The 27,411-nt window shown below is 38.8% G+C and overlaps 1 protein-coding gene across 4 annotated transcripts in view; it reads left to right on the top strand.

Annotated features, from left to right (window-relative positions):
* LOC126354385 (ankyrin repeat and BTB/POZ domain-containing protein 2) overlaps positions 1-27,411 on the top strand; it is a 592,792-nt gene that overhangs the window by 547,074 nt on the left and 18,307 nt on the right. For all 4 annotated transcript variants that reach the window (XM_050003989.1, XM_050003988.1, XM_050003986.1 and 1 more), the window contains 5 exons: positions 6,175-6,337; positions 10,586-10,721; positions 18,973-19,178; positions 23,166-23,459; positions 23,619-23,801. In XM_050003989.1, the coding sequence (XP_049859946.1) occupies positions 6,175-6,337; positions 10,586-10,721; positions 18,973-19,178; positions 23,166-23,459; positions 23,619-23,801 (982 nt within the window). The remainder of the gene's footprint in view (positions 1-6,174; positions 6,338-10,585; positions 10,722-18,972; positions 19,179-23,165; positions 23,460-23,618; positions 23,802-27,411) is intronic.

The raw sequence follows: 27,411 nt of genomic DNA, 5'->3' as shown, positions 1-27,411 counted from the left end.
CACAACAGGGTCAAAAAAGGGATTGGGAACAGGTTTTATTTAACATAAATAAGGAGATAACTTCTGGCAGCAAAACAGGCATCAAAAAATGCTTTTGTGCTGGGCATGGTAGGAGAAACATTAACTTATAGGGACATTTTAAGCACAGACCTTCGACCCCATCAAAGTACTCTCCATTACACTAATACCCTTGTCTATTCTTTACCCTTGTCTATTCTTTTATCCAATTTTTCAATACAGTGTTTAAATTCATCTCTTTTTTAGAGTGACTTTGTTATTTTTCTCTTCACCTCAGCAACATCAGCAAAATGCTTTCCTTATATGTCTTTTTTTCATTCTAGGAACCGAATAAAAATCACACACGGCATTGTTGGGTGAGGAACATGGGTCCTACCATTTTTGGTCAAGCACTGTCATACAGGCAAGGGCAATGTCATGATGGAAAAATTGGTCACCCGACTGCCACAACTCAGTTTTTTCAAAACTTTAAAGTAGAAAGCCTGGTTAACTGTCTGACACTGCTGAACAAACTATGAATGGACAACCACTCTCACACTGAAAAAAACAAATCAGCATTGTCTTAATGTTTGATTTCACCTGACGAGCTTCCTTGGGACAAGGCGAACTTGAAGCCTTCCACTGGCGTGATTGTTGCTTTGATACAGCACCTAGTTTTTTCATCTGTGATAATTTTTGAAAAAAAAAGAAAGAAATAGATCATTTTGAAACTCTTCTTTCAAAGTGCAGCATGCTTCCATGTGACCTGGTTTTTGTTCAACAGTTAGCAGTCCTAGCATAAATTTGGCAGCCATCCTTTTCATTTGCAAATCTTCTGTCATAATTTGTTGGCACTGTATTCTAAGTCACTCCCAGCAGCTCCACAATTTCTTTAATGGCCCATCATCAATCTTCTCAATAGCGTCATCCTTGTATGCCATTTTTAACATTTTAGGAGTTTCTGTTCCACTTTTTCTGAGTAAGAAACAGAATTTCATCTCTGCATGCCGTTCATGAAAATCAACCATTGCACAAATGACAATCACACAAAACAGTTGTCACTATAAACTCTACTGAAACTAGTCCTGATGTTATTCAGTGATGACACTCGGTTTACTGACTCTGGAAGTTTGCTCTATGTGTTTCTAGTGGCAAAACATGGTTGTTGTTGTTGTGGTCTTCAGTCCTAAGACTGGTTTGATGCAGCTCTCCATGCTAATCTATCGTGTGCAAGCTCCTTCATCTCCCAGTACCTACTGCAACCTATGGTCTTTTGAATCTGCTTAGTGTATTCATCTCTTGGTCTCCCTCTACGAATTTTACCCTCCACGCTGCCCTCCAATGCTGAATTTGTGATCACTTGATGCCTCAGGACATTTCCTACCAGCCTATCCCTTCTTCTAGTCAAGTTGTGCCACAAACTCCCCTTCTCCTCAATCCTATTCAATACCTCCTCATTAGTTACTTGATCTACCCACCTAATCTTCAACACTATTCTGTAGCACCACATTTCGAAAGCTTCTATTCTCTTCTTGTCCAAACTAGTTATTGTCCATGTTTAACTTCCATACATGGCTACACTCCATACAAATACTTTCAGAAACGACTTCCTGACACTTAAATCTATACTCGATGTTAACAAATTTCTCTTCTTCAGAAATGCTTTCCTTGCTATTGCCAGTCTACATTTTATATCCTCTCTACTTCGACCATCATCAGTTATTTTGCTCCCCAAATAGCAAAACTCCTTTACTACTTTAAGTGTCTCATTTCCTAATATAATTCCCTCAGCATCACCGGACTTAATTCTACTACATTCCATTATCCTTGTTTTGCTTTTGTTGATGTTCATCTTATATCCTCCTTTCAAGACACTGTCCATTCCATTCAACTGTTCTTCCAAGTCCTTTGCTGTCTCTGACAGAATTACAATGTCATTGGCAAACCTCAAAGTTTTTATTTCTTCTCCCTGAATTTTAATACCTACTCCAAATTTTTCTTTTGTTTCCTTTACTGCTTGCTCAATATACAGATTGAATAACATCGGGGATAGGCTACAACACTGTCTCATTCCCTTCCCAACCACTGCCTCCCTTTCATGCCCCTCGACTCTTATTACTGCCATCTGGTTTCTGTACAAATTGTAAATAGCCTTTTGCTCCCTGTATTTTACCCATGCCACCTTTATAATTTGAAAGAGAGTATTCCAGTCAACATTGTCAAAAGCTTTCTACAGATGCTAGATGCTAGAAACGTAGGTTTGCCTTTCCTTAATCTTTCTTCTAAGATAAGTCTTAAGGTCAGTATTGCCTCACGTGTTCCAACATTTCTACGGAATCCAAACTGATCTTCCCCGAGGTCGGCTTCTATCAGTTTTTCCATTCGCCTGCAAATAATTCATGTTAGTATTTTGCAGCTGTGACTTATTAAACTGATAGTTCGGTAATTTTCACATCTGTCAACACCTGCTTTCTTTGGTATTGGAATTATTATATTTTTCTTGAAGTCTGAGGGTATTTCGCCTGTCTCATACATCTTGCTCACCAGATGGAAGAGTTTTGTCAGGACTGGCTCTCCCAAGGCCGTCAGTAGTTCTAATGGAATGTTGTCTACTCCCTGGGCCTTGTTTCTACGCAGGTCTTTCTGTGCTCTGCCAAACTCTTCACCCAGTATCGTATCTCCCATTTCATCTTCATCTACATCCTCTTCCATTTCCATAATATAGTCCTCAAGTACATCGCCCTTGTATAGACCCTCTATATACTCCTTCCACATTTCTGCTTTCCCTTCTTTGCTTAGAACTTGGTTTCCATCAAAGCTCTTGATATTCATGCAAGTTGTTCTCCTTTCTCCAAAGGTCTCTTTAATTTTCCTATACGCAGTATCTATCTTACCCCTAGTGAGATAAGCCTCCACATCCTTACATTTGTCCTCTAGCCATGCCTGCTTAGCCATTTTGCACTTCCTGTCGATCTCATTATTGAGTCTTTTGTATTTCTTTTTGCCTGCTTCATTTACTGCATTTTTATATTTTCTCCTTTCATCAGTTAAATTCAATATTTCTTCTGTTACCCAAGGATTTCTACTAGCCCTCGTCTTTTTACCTACTTGATCCTCTGCTGCCTTCACTACTTCATCCCTCAGAGCAACCCATTCGTCTTCTACTGTACTTCTTTCCCCTGTTCCTGCCAATTGTTCCTTTATGCTCTCCCTGAAACTCTGTACAACGTCTGGTTCTTTCAGTTTATCCAGGTCCCATCTCCTTAATTCCCACCTTTTTGCAATTTCTTCAGTTTTAATCTACAGTTCATAACCAATAGATTGTGGTCAGAGTCCACATCTGCCCCTGGAAATGTCCAACAATTTAAAACCTGGTTCCTAAATCTCTGTCTTACCATTATATAATCTATCTGAAACCATTTAGTATCTCCAGGATTCTTATGGTACTTACTTCTAAAGCTCTGCCCACCAAAAAATTAGTTCAGTTTCTTTTGGGTACCACCTCATACTTCATATCTGTGGGGGAGGGGGCTGATCCAATAATATACGGTAAGGAGAAAAACAGGCGCCTTTACTCAATTGTTCAGAAATATGGAGGGTAGTCTATGGAGCATAGAACAGACAATGATAAGGAATTAGAAGGGCAAGTAGCAGGAAATGGCCTGAGAATTTCCATATACTTACTCATATGAAGGGAATAATGAAAATACGGTACTCAGATACAGCAGGACTGGAAAGGCATGTGGGTAGAGCAGTGTGTCTGCTGATGTCTACAAAATAGCTGACCCAGAAGCTCTACCTGAAATAATTATTTATTTAAGCTTGGAGAGAGGTAAGTGTCAAACAATTAGTGGATAGCCATTATGATCCCTGTGCACAAAGGAGGTGACCCTCATGATGCTGGAAATTTCAGGCCTGTCAGTCTAACATCATAGCCATAATAATGATGGAAAGTTTAGCAGTTAAGTACTGTATATCTATACAATATGCAACACAAAGCAATGAATTAAAGATACTTGGTATGGATTTATGGAATAACCCTCTCATGAATCATGACATGTATGATTCATTCAGGATGTAGCAGACAGATTAGACGAGGGAGAGGGGGGGGGGGTGACTAGACCTCTTAAAAGCCTTTCAGATTCCATCATGAACTCATGTTACATAAATTATGAACTGCTGAAGTAGAAGAAAGACTAGCAGCTTGGGTAAAGGTAGCTCTGCAGAGCAGAGTCCAGGATAAAATATCTCAGAGAAAGTTGAGGTGCTGTCAGGCGTATCACAGGGAAGTGTTTTGGGACTCTGTTGTTTATTATGTAAATGGCATATGTACTGAAATCTATCTAATATTAGAATGTTTGCAGATCATTGGCTGGTGTTAGACAAACATGAGATTATGGCACTCTCAAGGCTGGTGTTGCAACAGTAGAGAAGTGAGTAAACACAAATGGAATGAGCATCAATGTAAGTAATAGCCAGGTGGTCAGTTTGAGTATAAGTTAGGGAAAGATATACTCTCTGCGTCACTTAATTTTAAATGCTTAGGAGTTACATTTGATACCAAATTGCATTGAGGTATTCCTGTGAGAACAATAGTTGGCAAGACCAATGGTTTACTGCTCCGAATAATGAGAATTTTGAAGGGCCAGTCAAGGGTAGATCGAGAAAGAGGCATACTGTTCCTTGGCATGACCTCATCTTGAGTATTGCAGTTCTATATGGAACACATATCTGATTTCAGACCTGAAAGATGTATAATTTTGAGCAAAACAGTAGAGTGCCTGCTGTGATGAAGGAGCAGAAATAGAACTTGATGGAAATTTGGAGAAAAAATCACATATTGGGTAACATACATAGAGCTGCTGCAGTTGCAGCACATGGGATGGTATTAAAAGTAGCTGTATTTGGATCAATGGAGGAGAAGCCACAGGTTAAAGCGTTACCATAAAATAAATGTGCTACACTGTAACAAGTCTGTAAGGTGATTTTCTTTCATATGTAAAGGAGAAAGGTAGTGGAGCAGTTCACTGAAAGAGGTTTTAAGTCCCTGGCCTGAGACACTACAGTGTTTTGAGAAAAGATTGAAATAGAGTGTGCTGAAACATTAAATGAAAATAAGTGATCCTATAAATCTAAGTATAACATACAATGTAGAGTTTCACAGCTGGTATTGTCTTAAAACTTCTGGGCTGGTAGGCCATGGTTGATGTATAAAAATCTCATGCCCAACTAAAATGTATACTGCTTTAGAAACGAGAAAGCTTGATTGTAATTTAATCTCCTCCTTTTTCCTGACCTTTATCCTTTATCTTCACAGGACTGACATGTTATTTATTGCATCTAGCAATGTTAGTGGTAGAGGGTGGTCAGATACCCTACCTGACGCCACTGTTTCTCCCTGGAGATGTAATTTGTGTAGCCCATCTGTCTGTATCTTACGTTATCTCATGCAAAAGTGTGGGAATGTTTTCTAAATGTTTGAAAATTGCATAACTAATGTGGCATGTGGATATCTGCCCAGTATTCACCTAGTCGATGTGGGAAACTGCTTGAACATCACATCAACGCTGCTTGACACACTGGCCATGATAGGTAATTGGTGAGATGGATTTGGTCCAGGGCTGGCAAGTGTCTCTGATCCCAGAAGCAGCCTGCTAGTATGCCCAGCTCTTCGCAAATAATATTCATTTGGCTTAACTGCTGCACCATTCCTCATGTTCATACCTTTATCATGTAGTTTCCAAAAATAAATCATAAATTAAAAACATCATTTCCTCTTTCATGTTTCTATTCAAACACACAATTTAATGTTTATGGGACCTTCTGCACCTATGTTGCAACATTATTTTTTTAGTTTTCACCAAATTTTAAAAACCAGAGAGAAAATGTACTATCAAAATTTACTCATAAGTAATGAGATGAAAAATAAATTATTAGATAACTATCAAATAATCATTTCATGGTAACAAGCATTATGTAATTCCTTCTCAAAGATATAGTACAAACATCTGTTGTGTAACTGTCGCAGCCTCATTCAGTTTTGTAACAGTGGGCAGTGACTGAGTGAGCTTGTTGATTTTCAAGTAAAGATGCTTCAATATGTTCTGAATTAATAATATAAGGACACAGTGAAGATACAAGAAAGGAAATACAGCAAATGCCCTTCATATATTGCAGTGCGATCTCAGTTGCAGCAGCTCATGGACAACGATCAACTCTCCATAAGTTGCTGTCCCACCCTCTGGATGTCAACAACAAAGAAGTTCTGTCACTTGAAGAGATTTTGGCAGAAGGAGCAAACCAGCTAACTGCTGATCGCCGACAGTGTGGGCGTCTTCAGGTACATTACTCTGTAGTAACATGTATTGTTTTTGATAGCAAATTGTAAGGAGAAGTCACAAGAAGAAAGATAGGCAAATTGTAACTAATTTTGATTGCAGATATCACATTGTAGTTAGAATTTTATTTAAATGCTAAAATTATTTCTTCTGGCTGTTTTGTCTCATCTTGCACAATGCACGGAAAAAAACACAAAATTATATTGCACATTTTCCTTAGTGATCCTAAAGTGCCAGACATTTGTACTGAATTAACATACACAACTGCTTTATTTATTTAAACATTACTGTTTTGGAGCCATGAATCATTTACAAAAACAAGAAAAACAGAACCACTTGGACAACCCAGTGTGAAAATTGCTGGTTTCAGGGTTGGGTAAGCAACCCTGCCCCAGATCCAATTCGCCTTGCATATTAGCAATGAGGGGGCTGGTGAGTCAGCCAGTCTTGATGTAGTTTTTCAGCAGTTTCCCACATCCAGGTAGGTGAATAGTGGTCCAGTAACCATGTCCCACGTCAGAGACACACTACACAGACATTTAGAAAAACATTCTTGCACATGAAAATTTGATTAACTCCACATGCAAACAGATTGGGCACACGAATTCAGTCCTGGTGTGAGTTGTGGCATCATGAAGGGCTTCATCAACTACCACTAACATTGCAAAAACCCATCTAAAACAATGCTGACCACTCAGAGAAATGGGAAAAGGCTACAAAGAAGAAGAAGAAGAAGAATCAAACAATTGAAAATCCAAGTTAGAATGTAACAGTATTATGAAAAGGATAGTTGGTACTGAACATGTAGTGGAGATGCTGAGTCACAGATAGGCACAACAAAAAGATTCTCAGAAAGTGAGCCAACAAGGCCTTTGTCAGAAACAGACAACATTCATACGAACACTCATGCATACAAATCGCACATGCTCAACCACAGGCTTTGGCTGCTGAGGCCAGACTATCCCACCTGAGTCTGGTCTCAGCATCCAGAGATTGTGGCCATAATATACATACACAAAGATTCCAAGACTAACCAAGCGGGAAAGCGCCGGTAGACAGGCACAATAAAATAACACACACACAAAATTACGAGTTTTCGCAACCGGCGGTTGCTTCGCCAGGAAAGAGGGAAGGAGAAGGAAAGATGAAAGCATGTGGGTTTTAAGGGAGAGGGTAAGGAACCATTCCAATCCCGAGAGCGGAAAGACTTACCTTAGGGGGAAAAAGGATAGGTATATACTCGCGCGCGCACACACACACACACACACACACACACACACACACACACACACATCCATCCATCCATCCATCCATCCATGTATATGTATGGATGGATATGTGTGTGTGTGTGTGTGTGTGTGTGTGTGTGTGTGTGTGTGTGTGTGTGTGTGTGTGTGTGTGTGCGAGTATATACATATCCTTTTTCCCCCTAAGGTAAGTCTTTCCGCTCCCAGGATTGGAATGACTCCTTACCCTCTCCTTTAAAACCCACATCCTTCCATCTTTCCCTCTCCTTCCCTCTTTCCTAATGAAGCAACCGTTGGCTGCAAAAGCTTGAATTTTTTGTGTATGTTTGTGTCTGTCAAGATGCCAGTGCTTTTGTTTGGTAATTCACATCATATACATATAAAAACAAAGATGATGTGACTTATCAAACAAAAGCGCTGGCAGGTCGATAGACACACAAACACACACACAAAATTTCAAGCTTTCGCAACCAACGGTTGCTTCGTCAGGAAAGAGGGAAGGAGAGGGAAAGATGAAAGGATGTTGGTTTTAAGGGAGAGGGTAAGGAGTCATTTCAATCCCGGGAGCAGAAAGACTTACCTTAGAGGGAAAAAAGAACAGGTATACACTCGCACACACTCACATATCCATCCACACATATACAGACACAAGCAGACATATTTATTTTTCCCATGTGGAATGTTTCTTTCTATATAAAATAGAAATAAACTTCCACATGGGAAAAATATATTAAAAACAAAGATTCCAAGACTTACCAAGTGGGAAAGCGCCGGTAGATAATCACAATGAATAAAACACACACACAGAATTTGAGCTTTCGCAACCGGAGGCTGCTTTGTCAGGAAAGAGGGAAGGAAAAGGAAAGATGAAAGGATGTGGGTTTTAAGGGAGAGGGTAAGGAGTCATTCCAATCCCGGGAGCGGAAAGACTTACCTTAGGGGGAAAAAAGGATAGGTATATACTCGCGCGCGCGCGCGCACACACACACACACACACACACACACACACACACGCATATCCATCCATACATACACAGACATATGTCTTTCCTGACGAAGCAGCCGCCAGTTGCGAAAGCTCAAATTCTATGTGTGTGTTTGTATGTTTTATTCATTGTGCCTATCTACCAGCACTTGCCCGCTTGGTAAGTCTTGGAATCTTTGTTTTAGAAAGAAACTTCCACATGGGAAAAATATATTAAAAACAAAGATTCCAAGACTTACCAAGCGGGAAAGCGCCGGTAGACAGGCACAATAAAATAACACACAAACACACACACAAAATGTGTGTGTGTGTGTGTGTGTGTGTGTGTGTGTGTGTGTGTGTGTGCGCGCGCGCGCACGCGCCTTTTCCTTCCCTCTTTCCTGGCCGGTTGCGAAAGCTCGTAATTTTGTGTGTGATGAATGTCTTGTTGGCCAATAGCTTACTTTCTGACCGTCTTTTTGCTGTGCCTATGTGCAAATCAACATCTCTACTATATTGTAATCAGAAGAATCCTGTAGAAACAAAATAGAGGAGGCACTGAGTGACAAACAGGAACAAGATAAAGACTGCTAAAATATTTACTATAAGTGTTTGCACAAAGTCCTTCTTCTGAAGTGGAAGCATACACACACACACACACACACACACACACACACACACACACACACACGTGGCTGCTGTCTCCGGGCATTGGTGCCCAACTGTATTATTCCATACTGTCTTTCCACTGTCTAATCATTTAGAAGCAATAGGCAAAGGGAAAGATATTACTTGTAAACTCATTGCTGATGCTCTGGCATCATCACCACCACCAACACACACTATCAACCAGACCAGTGGAAATTTTGCTTACTCTGCACATGTACAATGCTGTTTTGCCTTCACTGGATTCGAACAATAAAGAGAAACACATTTACAGTCTAATTTATAATGAATTAGCAGCAATCAGTTGCTTTTATAGTGTTTATTTTTTGATGATGACATTTCAGAATGCCCAGAATGCCATCTTCAGATTTTACATTTATTTATGTGTTGTGAATGTTGTTTCCTTAATAACAGCATTGCAGAATTTTACAACAGAAGTTTTTAAGGCTGCTGTCATAAAACATTGTAAGTAAAGAAAAAAATAAACATAAACATCTAAAGATGAAGAGAACACAAAATGAATGCACTCTCAAAAACATGTGTCTTGAGGGATAATTTTTTGGTGTGGCATATTGGGAAAGAGGTTTCTTTCATATCAGTGTATTACCTTATAATCTTTAATATCATGGACCATACAGTTTTGACTTTAAATGCTAGGAGCTCTGCTGTTGCGTCAAGTGATGAGGCAACGTGAGAGCTCTCCAAAGCTTGGCCTTACCTCTTTTATGCCATTGCAGAAGGGACCGTATTTACTAATTTTGCCTCCAAATCATTGCTTCATCTTTAAGTTAGAAGTGTACTGTTTTATCAGTATTTATTTTGCTTCTCTCCTAAACTTTCTCCATCATAAGACTTTTTCCCCTCCGAATGTGGAAACATCAACTCCTATAAATAATCTGCATCTGCAAGGCATTTGTTAGGACACAGTCTATATCTCCATATGGAACATGTTTGCTTCATTGAGAGCCCATAGTTCATTAGTAAAAGTTGCCACATTTACTGTAAAACTACTACACTTTCATTAGAATGTAACTGATGTAAAATTTATGAGTTAAAGAATCTACCTCTTGAAGTTTATTTACACACAAGAATTGTGCACTGCAGTTGATCATCATCAATGTTACTTATTTACAATTTGTTGTTCTTGCGACTGGCTATTCTTTTCAGCACAAGCCTATACTAAACACAGCACTCTGTCTGCATCACACTGATGTCCTATTTGAAATTAGTCTTGTCTGAGCCATGCCGTATGATATGTTATGTGCTTTTAATACTATTTCTAGTGTTATTTTCGTTAAACACTGTTATGCATCTGATAACAAATTTTTTAGTTGCTGTTCACTGCAAAACACTTCCACAAAATTTATTTACAGGTTTCTAGTTCCTCCACTCCTGAAGCTAGTGGATGCTCCTCTAGCAGTGAAAGTGCACAACCACTGAAATTAAGCAAACCTCAGGTTAAATCATTACAGGAAGCAATGTACCACAGCGCAGAGAACAATCATCTTGGTGAGTGCAGAAGTTTCTCTCTTCTATCTTTTTAAACTATTTCAATACAATACCGAAGACTGATATAATTATTGAAGCAACTGGAAGTCGTATGAGACATAATGCTGAATGGTGTGTAGGGAAGAAAAATATAGATGACCATTTGGTTTGACTTTGGAAACATTATTAGAATAGATATTTTGAGACGTCTTATTCTGCAACCTAGATAGAGGATTTATTCTTATGCTGCTGCTTGGATAGGTTATTTATTCTTGGTGCAGCTTCCCTGAAGAGAGTGCCAAGTAGTGATTGGACTGGTGCTTGTTGTCATCAAAACAGTACAAGCAGTGATGAAGTGAAGGCTGCCAGGACCTTCTATTGTGATGAATTGTTGGCATCATACATACAAAAGTTGTTTGGAAAATAAAGGACATTTTGTTTTGACACATGACCGTATCCTCCCACCACCATATTGACCAACCACTGAACTTCATACTGGTTCAAATGGATGTGAGCACTATGGGACTTAACATCCGAGGTCATCAGTCCCCTAGACTTAGAATTACTTAAACCTAACTAACCTAAGGACATCACACACATCCATGCCCAAGGCAGGATTCGAACCTGCGACCATAGCAGCAGCACAGTTCCGGACTGAAGCATATAGAACCGCTCGGCCACAGTGGCCGGCAAACTTGGTACTCATTTGCTTGGTATGCATTTGCTTCAGTTTGGCTGTGCCTTCAATCCAATACAGTTGAGTACTGATTAGCTGTGTGACATTAAAATGTGCGACAAATTGATGATCCCACTAAGTATGAGGTGCACAGTGTTATCTGCTTTTTAAATATGCAAGTCCAACTTTTCCAAATTTAAAGACATGTAACTGAGGTTTACAGTAATATGATGAATGAAGCATAAGTTCAAAAGTGGTGCACGATGTTTAATGGCCGATCGAAGAATGTTTACGATGATCTGTCAGATTGATCCTCAGTGACTGATAGACTCAAAGCAGCAATTGAAACAAAAATCCAAGGCAGTAGTTTCACAATCAATGAAGTGCAGTGGACTACTATTAGATGCTTCAACAACTTTGCTGCACTATTACAAACCAGCACTGCAGAATGCTAACCCATGGAGTCACTCTCCTCCATGATAATCAATGTCTGCATGCAGCAAGAGTGGCACAGGACTTGCTTCAGTGGTTTCAGTGGGAAATGTTTCAACATCCACATCCACCATATGGTCTGAACATAGCCATAAGTGATCATCACCTATTCCCGAAACTGAAAGGTTTTTTTGAGTAGACAGTGCCACAGAACTAATGATGAACTTAAAGAAGCCATTAGTAAGTCTTCAACACCTGGTGGCCAAATGAGTACGCAGGATACATATAAAAGATGGTAAAATTTGGATGGTAACTGACTAGAAGAGCCACTAGGGTATCAAATTGTATGTAAAATACAGTTTCATTTAATTACATCAAATAATAACTTCCACAGAAAAAAAATTCTTTAATTTCTGAATGACCCTTGTAGAGACATAGATATTGTTGTAAGTTGCTAGCATCAATTTATTTTTTGTTGTTGTGGTTGTGACATTCAGTTTGAAGACAGATCTGAGCAGGTCTTCACACTTGTCTATTTTCCACAAATCTTTTCACCTCTGCTTAACTACTGCAACCAACATACACTTGAATCTGCTAGCTTTATTCAAACTTCAGTCTCCTCCTATGCTTTTTGCCCCCACATTTCCCCTCAGTTATCAAATTCCTGATTCTTTGATTTCAAAGGAGGTGTCCAATCAAGTGATCCCTTCTTTTATTCAATTGTGCCACAAAAATTTATTTTCCCTCTGGCTTACTTCAGTATCCCTTCATCAGTTACCAACTTTATCCATATGAGGTGTGATTGACAAGTAACAGGAATTTTTGTTTTTCTTAAAGAATCTTTATTATTATTATTATTGTTCACGTATGGGCCCAATAGGACCAAGTGAGGTACAATCCATCAATGTCACTTTTGATGGTTGACTTTCCTTTGGATCCAAATTTGTTTCATAATTTCAGAATGTAGTCTCTTTCTTTCATCAGACCATGGTGTTTCAGTCCATTTTCTAATCTCCCTCTGACCAACTTTTCAAGCAAATACCTTTTGCCTTAATGTTTTTTTTTATCTCTAACGTCTGTCTGAATCTTTATTTATTCATCAACATCAACTTTGTCCCTTTCAAAGTAATCCCCCTCAAATAAAATTCACTCATGCCGGTGCCTTTCCACTCTTGGAAGCACTTATGGAACTCACTTTTCGTTATGGTGTTCATCTCCTTCAGCAATTCTGTTTTCATCTCATCAGTGGTGGTAAAATGATGTCTTTTCATGGTTCTCCTTAACCTTGGGAATAGAAAAAGGTGAATGTAATGGCTGAGGTGATGTAACAGTTTTGTTTTTTGTCTAAAAAGTCACAAGCAAGCCTCGAGGTGTGAGTGGGAGCATTATTTTGATGCAATTTCCATGAATAGTTTTGCTACATTTCTGACTCTATTCTTCAGATTGCTTCACGCAAATGGCACATAACATCTAGGTGAAATTCCTTTTTGACTTTATGGCCATAAGGAGGAACTGATGACGCACTATCCCATTGTAAATGAAAAAAAAACATTTTATCAAAATTGTTGAATTTTTTCAGTCTGGTTTTTCAAGCAATTTTCTTTGAAACGATTGGACCTCAGTTTCAATGTCATACCCGGTTACTTATGTATCATCATCTATTATAACCGTCTTTAGAAGTTCTGTTTTATTTTCTACCTCATTCAACAATTGCTGAGTGATGTGTATGCAACTTTGTTTTTGGTGGAAATTCTCCAGTTTTGGAACAAACATAGCCACTACACATTTCATTCCCAGGACATCTGAAAAAATATGCTGACATCACCAGCAACATCTCTGATCTAATACGGCAATTTTCCAGAACCATTTTTGTTACTTCTTCCACATTGTCAGTAAGTGATGTGCTACGCGATAAAAATGGATGCAAAGCGGCCATGAAATTAAAAAATTCCCATTACTTTTTGATCACACCGTATATAATCTTCATTGTGCTTCTATAGCACTGTATTTGAGAAGCTTCTATTATCTTTTGGTTTGTGCTGCTTATCACCCATGTTTCACATCATTATAAGCTGCAATCCAGCAGGTGTACGGGATAGGAATGCGGTGAGTTTGTCTCACACATAGTGGTGGTGGTGGTGGTGATGATGATGATGATGATGATGATGAGTGGATTTGCACAAGGTGACTGAGCAGATGATGGGGAGACAGTGGGGAAGAGGGCATGGGTGCATAATAAGTGAAGTTAGGGTCCTTAAGGTGAGTGTCAGTTATGGGATTACCGGATAGTGTGGATTGAAGTTAGGGGGAGTATGGGGACAAAATATGTGTTGTAACAATACCTTCTCATCCATGTAGATCAGAAAAGTTGGTGCTAAGGGGGAATGATCCAGCTGGTGAGTGTTGTAAAGCAGAAAATGAAATCAAATACATATTGTGCTCAGCAATGTGTTCCACTACTGGATGGTCAACTCAGCTCTTGGCCACAGTTTGGCAATGTCCACCTGAATGAACATTAATGATATGAATATAATAGAGGGAAACATTCCAGGCGGGAAAAATATATCTAAAAACAAAGACGATGTAACTTACCAAACAAAAGCATTGGCATGTTGATAGACACACAAACAAAATTAATGAACATTAAAGTATTTACTTCTGCTCCCTGAATTTTAATTCCTTTTCCAAATTTCTTCTTGGTTTCCTGTACTAATTTCTCAGTGTATGTATTGAATAACACGGGAGAACACTGTGACACTGCCTCATTCTCTTCTAAACTGTTGCCACCGTTTCATTTCTTCTGACTGTTATAACTGCAGTACAGTTTCTGTATAAGTTGTAGGAAATCTGTATTTACCTGAGTGTTTCCTTTTCTGTTGAAGGCATTGGCCGAAAGATTATGTGTAAGTGTCTTTTCATTATGCCTGGCTGGAACCAAGCGAGTTATATCCCTGTAGTACATACAGATCATAATACCATATTTGGCATTGATTTATACTACTCTTGCCTATTACAGTTCACACAGTTAGTTAGCTTAATTCCCCTTGCACCATCTGATAAGACATGTTGTATGTTGAAGAGAAAGTAACACAGATAACTTCTTGTTCTGTGTCCAGGAGAGAATGAAAGTAATATTTAAGAGAAAGAAAAGAGGCAGGTGAAAAGATTACATCCCAGTTTGAAACTACTAACTTATTTCATAGTTGCAATGGATAGGAAAAAGAAGGTTGTAAGAGAAAAGAGGTCTACAATGTAGGAAGCAGGAAGAATGTGAAAATAGATAGCAAAATGAAAAGCTTCAACAAACTTGTACAGAAGGAGGAAATAAAATACAGCATATCATAATTATTTTGAGGACATTCTATTTGACTAAAATCCTGGGAATGGCTGCTACATAGGTTTTTCAGTTTATTTGTTTTTGGCAACATATTTTTTCCATGAGAATGATGACTAATGTGCAATATGGAAGCAATGAATTACACTTAAGTAGGGAGACACAGAGCCTCCGATTGCTTCTGTAAGACGTCTGTTAATGACAGAAGAAAATGTTACACAGTCATCCATTTTCTGCTGTCTCATTAGAATTAATGTAAAATTAAATGAAAGTCAAGGAATGTGTTGCAGATGTAATGCTAAGAACATTAGCAAATGTTTCAGTTTTTATTTACTCAAATTTTATATGCAGTATCCTTGAGCGGATATACACCATTTGACCAATTTTGAAGGGAAGAAGTTAATATTCCTGATGGTACAAAATTTAATAATTTTGTTTATCTGTTCCTTCAGTCATCACCTTTTGATCTAGGCTACAGCGAAACTGTAATTACCAAGCAAATGTAATCACATAATCATGGAGTGCTGCTGATGTTGTTCCACAATAATTTTCAGCACTCCATATAGCAGTGTTTGATCTTTTACAGTACCGTAAGTGGGATGACTTTGAACAGCGAGGAACTTTGAACAGAAATTTAGCATCTTTTTAAAATAAATGCTGCACTCTAGTGTGTAAATATGAAACTAAGGCCAGAGTCATTAAATATTGCCAATAATCAATATTTTCAGATGATATGACAGTCGATGTGAAATAACATTGTATACAAACGCCAGAAAATAAAATAATTTTGTGGAAATGTAAGTTCATTCACAAGTGCAAAAACATTTGCCTATTATTATAAGCATTTTTGAATTTAGAATTTGAAATAAGTTTTTATGGGCAAGTTTAACACTTGAATGAACATTTACAGAGAGCATAAAATGTTAAATTTATTATTTGGTGATGTAAAAGAAAATATGAAGGTTTGTCTTTCAAGGGGTGACTTTGAACAGCATCTGCCCTATTCTTTGACACCTCTCAAAGTCGCATCATATGGTCACAAAGTAGCATTCCCCTTGTGAATCAGTACCACCCAGGATTGGAGCATCTGAATCACATTCTCCACCAGGGTTTCAACTACCTCTTGTCATGTCCTCAAGTGGGGAATGTCTTACCCACTATCCTTCCCACCCCTCACACAGTGGTATTCTGCTGACCACCAAATCTACACAATATCCTTGTCCACCCCTTCTCAACCCTTCCTCCCAATCCCTTGCTTCGTGGCTCGTATCTCTGTAATAGACTGCGTGTCCCATACATCCTCCCACCACCATCTACTCCAGCCCGGTCACAAGCATCACCTGTCCTGTCAGTGGGAGGACTACCTGTGAAACCATTCATGTGATACATAAGCTAAACTGCAAACACTGTGCTGCATTCTACATGGACACGACATCCGACAAGCTGTGTGTACGATGAATGGCTCCGACAAACTATGGCTGAGAAACAGCTGGACCACACAGTTGCTGAGCACACTGCCCGAACACAACATTCTTCATTTCATTGACTGCTTCACAGCTTTTGCCATTTGGATCCTTCCTTCAAACACCAGCTTTTCTCTACTGTGCCTGTGGGAACTCTTCTGAAGCTTTTCCGTAATCCTTCTGGCCTCAACCTTTGTTAGTCATTGTCCTTCACCCACCTATCCCCTTCCCTGTTCCCACTCCAGTGCTACACAGCCTTCTTTTGCATCAACACACTCAAACCTCATCTAGCTGCCCTGACCTCTCCCCACCTTATCCCTGTATGCTCCCATAAGCAACACTTACTGTCTCCTACCCCTACCCTGCTATCCCCCCCCCCCCCCCCCCAAGCTTCCTCCTTACTCCCACCACCCAGATTGCTTATCCCATTGTGCATTGTTACTGCTCATAGTCTGGCCTCAGCAGCCAGAGACAGTGGTCATGAAAGTATGTGTTACATTTGCATGAATACATGTGTGTGTGTGTGTGTGTGTGTGTGTGTGTGTGTGTGTGTGTGTGTGTGTGTTGAGTAATTCAGAAGAAGCTCTTTTGGCTGAAACATTACTTGTTTAACAGTCTTTTTGTTGTATCTGTATGTGACAACATCTCCATTATAAGGTGAGCAGCAGTCTATCCTTTTCATCCGTTTTCATTATTCCATCCTGGATTTTTCATTGTTTGATTGGTATAAATTACCAGCCTATAGTATGAAACACTTAGATATACAAAACAAAAACACAGTGGGCTAATTTTTTAAAATTTTAAATTTATTTTTTTATGAAAACTATACTCAAACATAATACAGATTTGCAGAAATCAATTAATGTAGTGCCGCTGAGCTAGGTAATACTGGAAATCACAATTTCTTCATGACCAGAACCTTGTAAATTTTCAGATTCACAGCTTTGACTGTGGACAGCACTTTCAGCTTCATTCTGACCTTGGGCTGAATTCTTTTCAGGTATGTTTTTAGACCACTGCAACATCTGAATGTCATGCCACGTTGTTCCATAGTACTTGGTCTTGCACAGTCTTTGTCATGGTTGCATGTAAATATGTCAAATTACTAAAATAAGGTATGATTCACAATACAGTGTCTTACAAAGGAAGACATTCTGCCATATTGGATTCAAATTGCAGTGTGGAAACGCCGGAGAAGTATTTCTGTCATCTTACCGGATCTTGCTAAAATTGTTCAAACGTGAAACAGAAATATAATGGAGTTAACCTTTTTTTTCACAGATAAGGATTTACATTAATTTTAAACACATTTCAGACTGTTTTTTAAGCGTGAGAAGATTATAATTTAGATTCAGTTTGAAAAGTGCTACTGGAATCAGTTACCATTCATATTTTGTTAAAAAATGTACTTGTCTGTCTTTGCTAATGAGCTCCTCAAATTATTTAACTACCAAAAGAGGACATAGGACATGTTACTTAAGATAGAAGTTGGTAAAAACACATTACCAGTACAGTTTTAGGGCAGGAATATGCCCCATAAACGATCATTGTAGCGAAACATTCTGGAAGATTAAAACTGTGTGCCAGACTGACACTCGAACTCAGGACCTTTGCCTTTGGCAGGCAAGTGCTCTACCCACTGAGCTACCCAAGCATGACTCATGCCCTGTTCTCACAGCTTCACTTCTGCTAGTACCTGGTCTCCTTGCACTTGCCCACAAAAGGCAAAGGTCCTGATTTCGAGTCTCGGTCCGGCACACAGTTTCAATCTGCCACGAAGTTTCACATTAGCACACACTCTGCTGCAGAGTGAAAGTCTCATTCTGGAAACATCCCCCAGGCTGTGGCTAAGCCATCTCTCTGCAATAGCCTTTATTCCAGGAGTGCTAGTTCTGCAAGTTTTGCAAAAGAGTTTCTGTGAAGTTTGGAAGGTAGGAGACTAGGTACTGTCACAAGTGAAGCAGTGAGGCCAGGGTGTGAGTCGTGCTTGGGTAGCTCAGATGGTAGAGCACTTGCCTGCGAAAGGCAAATGTCCCAAGTTCGAGTCTCTGTCCGGCACACAGTTGTAATCTGCCAGGAAGTTTCACATCAGCGCACATTCTGCTGCAGAATGAAAATCTCATTCTGGAATCATTGTAGCATCTGAGATTTAAAAATTGTGTCCTGACAGTGTCTTGTTTATAGTTCAGAAAGAAGGTGAGAACACAGCTACAAACATGGTTCCCCATTCACTAACTGTTTTAAGGTGATGACTTAGTATGTTTTAGATATATTAAACAGGTAATGCCTTGTACTCATTGCCTTGTTATTCACTGACAGTTAATAGTAGCCTTCCAAGCTGTTTTAGATTCCTTATTTTCCCAACAGATATAACTCTGGATCTACGGAACCTGGGTATCCCATGGACTCTTCACTGTTGGATGCATACATTGGCGACAGCACACGAGCAACGTCTAGACAGTGTTATTGATCAACTGCTGCAAGATTTTCTTCAAGTCTGGCCTGATGATTACTCCACTCAGTTTGTCGACGAGTGTTTGCCTCTACTGTTTAATATATTTAGGTTTAGCAAGGTAAAATATGCATTTAATTACAGTATCTAGTGAGTTTTTAATACACATGCAGAACAACTATTCCTTGTCAGTTGAAAATGTACATTAGCTGGTAAAAAATATGTGTAGCATGCCATTGTTTCTATGTTTAATTGAGAAAAATCACACCAGACATGCTTATAACATCAACAAAAGCCAAATAATTGGTTTTTTTTTTCAAAATTACTAAAAACAATTCTGATGTAAACATTATATGGTTTGTTCTTCCGTGTTTGCTATTACCTTACTGGATTTTATTTCCAAGGAGCCTCAGCAGTGTATGCTTGGATATAATAATAACCTTACATTTTGTGTGGCAGAGTAGCTTGCCAATACTACTTCTTCCATCTCTGCATCAGTGGAACTGCCATCTTTGACGCTGATGAGTAGCTGATCAATAACACAATATATGATACCATCCAAATGCCACATTTTGACTTCTTGTTTTGTTATGTGTTGTTCTGCATTACACCATTTCCAAATATTCCATTTCATTAAAAGAAACCAACAGTTTTTCCTAGCCACAATCAGGGAGGAGGGGGGGGGGGGGGGGGTCTCCCTGCATAGCTCGCACCTGTGTGCTGCATCGCACACACGGGTGGCATGCCCCTGCCACCTGTTCGTAGACAGCTAAAATGGTTTCAACCAGTTATTTGATATGAATGCTTAGGGTAAGTAGTATGTGCAACTAGCAGCTGAGTATTGTAAGGTGAGGAGCGATGTTTCTTCTTCTTCTTCTTCTCCTCCTCCTCCTCCTCCTCCTCCTCCTCCTCCTCCTCCTCCTCCTTTTTTTGCAATTTTCTCCTCACATATGAATACTTATACAAAGTAACCTGGAATTAATACCTGTGATTATCAATTTGAGTAGTACAATTTATCGTTAGTATTCTCTGAAGTTGCTTTCAGTGGATGCTTTTGTGTGGAAGTGTGTATCTTGACTCACTATGAACGAATGAGCATCACAAATGGACAGTGTATGTTTTCAGTCAGATTTCATTCTTTTTCTCTTCCCGTTTGGAGACAGTTTGTGAATAGAGACAGGAAAAAAATTGTTTTATTTTATATCCAAATTAGTTGATATTTTTTGATAAATTCTGTGTTGTTTTAGGCCAATTATGGTGATATTTTTGTTAAATTTGTTCATATTTTCCCTGCGTTAATTTTTTGCCAGTCTCCCCCCCCCCCCCCCCCTCCCCCCTGTTTTCGATGTCACGTCACAGTTTGTTAAGCAAGAAATGAACTGTCATCTTAAGATCATACACAAACCTCAACCTTGGTGAATAAAGAAGTCAGAATGTAATTTTAGTGTAGAATAACTATCAGTTACAAATATTAGTATATTGTCATCCTCAGATTTGTAACATTTTTTTAAAAAATGGGAAAATGACAAAATTTCCCAGTATTTTGTAAAAACATCAAATTTAGTATTATTTTGCTAAAACTTGTCAATTTCACCTTATTTTTCACTTTATCATTTTTGCAAAATTTTCCTGTCCCTATGTATACATAATATTTGCGTAAAAAAGCAATTGCTTCTATTTGCTGGCAAAGGAAAATCTTGTCATCCAAGGCCTGCTATTAATTAGTCTGGGTTTGGTATAAGCTTTGACATCCTTTTCAATCCCCTCCAAAGTGTGTCAGTTAGACTCCAGAACATACTTCTATTGGTGTTGTTATACCGTGTCTCAAAAGCTAACACTAACCAGATTCAATATGAGAGAGAGAGAGAGAGAGAGAGAGAGAGAGAGAGAAGTGAGAAGGGGTGATAGTATGCAGGCAAAGTTTAACAACCTATCTTGGCTGGATGTGATGGAAATATAATGTAAACTTTTATTAAGAGTGTTATTAAACTAAGACTGGCAAAACAGAAGAAAGATTTGTATGCAGTGTTGAAAGTTATTGCATTCTGTATACCTGTACAAAAGTATACGTCCAGATGATAATTTGTAAACAAATGCTTCAGAAACAGAAAGACAGTGCAGGCAATGGCCTATGAAGAACTCTTGTCACATCTAAAACTATTTCAGAAGAGATGATTATGTCATCCAAGGCAATGACATGCACTTCTTGTTTAATGTTGAGAAGTGCCACTAATTATTCAGTGTAGCAACTGAAACTTATAAACACGAGAGCAACTTTTATGCCAAGAAATAAAACATTGTATAATAAATGGTATGTGGAGGCTGCCATTACATCAAAATTGTCTTGTCTTGTTTCATATAAACCAAACTAAAGCACAATGTATAAAACTACTGTCTTGTCAACAAACACAAGTAAGAAAGATAAGCAAGAAATAGACAAACCACAGCCAACAATGCACTTATTTTATGTGAAAAATGTTACTGGCCGAATAGGCAAATACCTTCACCACGTTGGGATGCAGCCTGTCTTCTATAGTGGTCATAGGATCTAGGACGTGCTAGGCTCCACTAATGACAAAGTGTATGCATTACACATTGCAGGCGTTTACAAGGTGGAATGCGAATGTGGAGAGGCATACATCAGCGAGACTGGTAGGCCAATAGCAACGCACATTCGGGAACATGAGCGCTATATTCGTCTAGGGCAACACAACAAATCTGCAGTGGCAGAACATCAGCAAGACTGCAGAAAAGAAATAAAATTCAGCGAAGCCTGTTTGTTGGCCAAGCAGCCGGTTATGACGAAACGCAAAATCAGAGAGGCCATCAAAATACTTAAACACCCTAATAACATGAATAAGGAGGATGGACTCAGGCTTACCCCATCTTGGCTGCCAGCAATCAGAGCCCAACAGACCACACTGTCAACATGAAGCACGAGTACTGCTGGCAAATAACTGCCGCAGCATGACCTACGTCCAGCAGTAGGTAAACAGCAGCCAACTTCTTATTCAATGGTGACCACCAGTCATGGCACATAAACACAACAGCCAAGAGACAACAGAGGCTACATTCTCCATCTGTCGCAATAACCTATTAAAATAAAGTTCCCTCCTCTTCTTCCTTAAGTGACCAATGAAACTAACTACCTTTTTAAAATGACGACGTAATGGCATGTGCGGTGAACAGTAGCAACAAAATATTAAGGACACTGCATAGCTAGAACGCGCCAATAGACCCAGAAGAAGGCTGCTGCAACAATGACCGAAATGTTGGTTCTTCTGCAGAAGCAGCAGTTTTATACATTATGATGCGGTACCATACCCAGAAAACTTTTATGTCGAATAATGTCACTTATCTAATGAAAACTGAAACCTTTGATAGAGCTACCCTTCAATAAAATTACAAAGACAGAAAAGCTGGGCAGTGTTTACATTCAGGAGTTGTGTCTTGAATACAAACAAAAGAAACACTTAAACTAGAAAATATTACTTCTAGTATCCTTTCTCATGCGAGAGGGGGCGGCAGGTCACTCACACCCATATGCTGTAAAGAGGGAAGGAAGCAAAGAAGGTAGCAGTACTGTTTTCTACTTTAGGTGTTTCTACCAGCTTTACTGTGAGTTGTACCTTCTGAGGTTTAGTACTGGCCATCCTTTATAATTTGAACAATTATCTCTACTGAATTTTCCCTGTCACAGAATTAACTATCCTCCAATAGAGCTGAAATAAAATATTGTGTGATAACTCTTCATTCAAAAGCTGTGGGTGTTCAAATTATATGATCAGAATTAGATTAATTAATATTTAGACAATTGTACAGTTGACTAAATACTGACAAAGTTTCAAATTAATTGTACATTGTCAGTGGATGTTCTTTTGTTATCCACACTACACTCAGAATCTTACATTATAAGTACCACAATCCTCTGAATTCTATATGTGAAACAATATGCAACTTTCAGTTGTATTCTGATATGCTATTTTGTGTAAAGGTAAGCTGAAGCCTAAAATACAATATTTCCTCAATATTTTTAAGTTTTTGAACATTGATGGTACTTCAACTTCCGAAATTTTCTAATTGCTAACTATTCTTGTATTTTTTACAGAATGAAGGCACAATATTATTGTTGGCTGATATATTTTCAACATGCTATGGCTGGGAAGCAATTAAAGCCATTAGAGACACTTCTTTCTCTGGCGGTACAAGAATAGACCCCAAGTTTGTAAATAATCCAGAATTAAGTGACGTGCAGTTCAGAGTGGAAGGACGTGTGTTTTATGGACATAAAATAGTACTTGTCACATGGTCACCAAGATTCAGAGCCATGCTTAGTTCTAAACTCTGTGATGGAAATCCCCCAGTTGTGCACATAAATGACATACGATATCACATATTCCAGGTACAGTAGCAGTCACACTAATCAGAAATAATATAGTTCTAATAAAGGCATATGGTAATTTTGTTTGCATAAAAATATGGCTTAAAAATCTGCAAAATCAATTAAAACTGGACAGTCATTCCTATCAATATATATTCTTTTTGTCTTTGTGTTCTGCAGTTAGTGATGCAGTATTTGTATCATGGAGGCTGTGAAGGTTTACGAGTAGAGCCAGCAGATGTGCTTGAGCTTATGGCTGCTGCAAACTTCTTCCAACTTGATGGCTTGCTGAGATTTTGTGAAGCACAGTGCTCTGGAATGGTGGACCTAGACAACATTGTGTCTATGTATATACATGCCAAGGTATACTGTTTGTGTTTTAATACCTGTATAATAGTTCAAAACATTTGCTCGCTTCTTGATTCGTGCCTCTGCTGCTTCTAGCTTTCCTGATTCAGCACATTGACTGCTGCATGCATAGTGATGGATGTTCCACTGCCTCACATTGTCAGGTGTGAGTTTCTGCTGTGAGTGCCAGTGAGCACACGGTGTCAGGCATAAGGCTTTGCTGTGGCCACCAGGGGCCTTTCGGTGGTCAACATGTTAACAATGCTTTCATTTTATTATTTATGTCCCTCTAATCCTCTCTCTTGCCACTTGTATGTTGTTGTTAGGCAATTGGTAGCTTAAAAGGTGCTACTGTGTTAGATTAAAAGGAAATTAACATTTTCAAGAATTATTAGTATCAATTACAATTGAAGGCAGAGAATTTTTCTTGAAGTTTCTCCAGAAAAAGCATTTACTGTAACAGCTCATATTCATCTACATCTACATCCATACTCCTTACAAGCCACCTGCTGGTGTGTGGCGGAGGGTACTTTGAGTACCTCTATCGGTTCTCGCTTCTGTTCCAGTCTCGTATTGTTTGTGGAAAGAAAGATTGTCGGTATGCCTCTGTGTGAGCTCCAATCTCTCTGATTTTATCCTTGTGGTCTCTTCGCGAGATATACGTAGGAGGGAGCAATATACTGCTTGACTCCTCGGTGAAGATATGTTCTTGAAACTTCAACAAAAGCCCGTACCGAGGTACTGAGCATCTCTCCTGCAGAGTCTTCCACTGGAGTTTATCTGTCATCTTCGTAACACTTTCGCGATTACTAAATGATTATGTAATGAAGCACACTGCTCTCCATTGGATCTTCTCTATCTCTTCTATCAACCCTATCTGGTACGGATCCCACACTGGTGAGCAATATTCAAGCAGTGGGAAAACAAGTGTACTGTAACCTACTTCCTTTGTTTTCGGACTGCATTTCCTTAGGATTCTTCCAATGAATCTGTCTGGCATCTGCTTTACCGACGATCAACTTTATATGATCATTCCATTTTAAATCACTCCTAATGCCTACTCCCAAATAATTTATGGAATTAACTGCTTCCAGTTGCTGACCAGCTATATTGTAGCTAAATGATAAAGGATCTTTCTATGTATTTGCATCACATTAGACTTGTCTACATTGAGCAATTGCCATTCCCTCCATGCGTCAATTCGTTGCAGATCCTCCTGCATTTCAGTACAATTTTCCCAATTTTCCATTGTTACAACCTCTTGATACACCACAGCATCATCCAAAAAAAGCCTCAGTGAACTTCCAATGTTATCCACAAGGTCATTTATGTATATTGTGAATAGCAATGGCCCTACGACATTCCTCTGCAGCACATCTGAAATCACTCTTACTTAGGAAGACTTCTCTTCATTGAGAATGACATGCTATGTTCTGTTATCTAGGAACTCTTCAATCCAATCACACAATTGGTCTGATAGTCCATATGCTCTTACTTTGTTCATTAAACGAATGTGGGGAACTGTATCAAATGCCTTGCGGAAGTCAAGGAACATGGCATCTACCTGGGAACCCGTGTCTATGGCCCTCTGAGATTCGTGGACGAATTGTGTGAGCTGGGTTTCACACAATTGTCTTTTTCGAAACCCATGCCGATTCCTACAGAGTACATTTCTAGTCTCCAAAAAAGTCATTATACTCGAATATAATACGTGTTCCAAAATTCTGCAACTGATCGACGTTAGAGATATAGGTCTATAGTTCTTCACATCTGTTCGACGTCCCATCTTGAAAACAGGGATGACCTGTGCCCTTTTCTAGAGACCTACGGTACACCGCTACAAGAAGGGGGACATGTTACTTCACGTACTCTGTGTAAAATCGAACTGGTATCCCATCAGGTCCAGTGGCCTTTCCTCTTGAGTAATCCTATTTTTTTTTTTTTCTAATCCCTCTGTCCTCTATTTCGATATCTATCATTTTATAATGTGTGCGATAATCTAGAGAAGGAACTACAGTGCAGTCTTCCTCTGTGAAACAGCTTTGGAAAAAGACATTTAGTGTTTCAGCCTTTAGTCTGTCATCTTCTGTTTCAGTACCATTTTGGTCACAGTGTGTCTGGACATTTTGTTTTGATCCACTTACCGCTTTGACATAAGACCAAAATTTCTTAGGATTTTCTGCCAAGTCAGTACATAGAACTTTACTTTCGAATTCATTGAACGCCTCTTGCATAGCCCTCCTCACACTACATATCGCTTCATGTAATTTTTGTTTGTCTGCAAGGCTTTGGCTATGTTTATGTTTGCTGTGAAGTTCCCTTTGCTTCCACAACAGTTTTCTAACTCGTTTGTTGCACCACAGTGACTCTTCTCCATCTCTTATGATCTTGCTTGCCACATACACATCTAATGCATGTTGTACGATGGTTTTGAACTTTGTCCACTGATCCTCAACACTATCTGTACTTGAGACAAAACTTTTGTGTTGAGCCATCAAGTACTCTGAAATGTGCTTTTTGCCACTTTTGCTGAACAGAAAAATCTTCGTACCTTTTTTAATATTCTGTTTATGGCTGAAATCATCGATGCAGTAACTGCTTTATGATCACTGATTCCCTGTTCTGTTCATCATTAAAGATACTCTGTCATTTTGGGCATTATGAATGAAGACTACATATTTTTTCCAAGAAATTCACCTCTTTCTTTTGTTACCATAACATATTCTTTGGAGGCTTCCTTCAAGACAAGTACTCATTAAGAATAAGAAAGTGTTAGAAAGAACACAAATATTGGAGACACCTTACTACTAAAATTTAAATATTAACAGCATTTCTTGAGGAGACATTGTGATGCATTTACTTCACCCAACAACTTTAATGGTTTCAGTTTATAGCCACTGAACCAGTTAGCTTAAGATGTACTGGCTGATGGCCTTACATAACAAACTGCTAATTTATTCAAGTATGACCTATGACAACACGATCATTACTGCACCACCACCCTCCCCCCCCTTCCTTTTCCCTTTTTTTTTTAAATTAAAAGTTAGTTGTATACATATCATAAATTGTTCCTGCTTTTATTGGGTACCTCACACCTTCTGCCTGTAAAATAGCATACACACTATAAATAAGTATTTTGTGACATCATGTTTGAGTAACACTTAATTACACCTCTGCACTGAAGCACATTTTGCATATTATCTGGCATTTCCGCGTACTGCTCTATTATTTATACTTTCTGCATTCAACAGAAGCTGACATCTATGACATTCTTTAATTGTCAACCTGTTGAATTCTGTTGCATTAGTTCTGGTGGTTCTACAACTATATTATTACAATTTGTCTAACTTCACACTTGACAGAATAAATATTTTCATTAATCAAATGAAGCCATTTAATGTTCAGAGGTTCAGCTCTCATGGTCACCTTTTAAGATTTTTAATCAAACAATTCCATAACTGATTCAGACACTTCCAAACTCATCATACTGAAAATCTGAAGCCAATATTTCATTCTTGTGTGAGAGAGGCTGCTAACAAATACCTATCTGTATGTTACAGTCTGTAAGTAAATCCTCAGTCGAATATTTGCGTACATCCAAACTGTTGAAGGAAGTCTTTTCAGC

This window comes from Schistocerca gregaria, chromosome 3, assembly GCF_023897955.1.
Source record: "Schistocerca gregaria isolate iqSchGreg1 chromosome 3, iqSchGreg1.2, whole genome shotgun sequence".
Classification (NCBI taxonomy): domain Eukaryota; kingdom Metazoa; phylum Arthropoda; class Insecta; order Orthoptera; family Acrididae; genus Schistocerca; species Schistocerca gregaria.
Note: the sequence above shows the minus strand (reverse complement) of the source record. Positions and strands in the feature narration are given on the sequence as shown.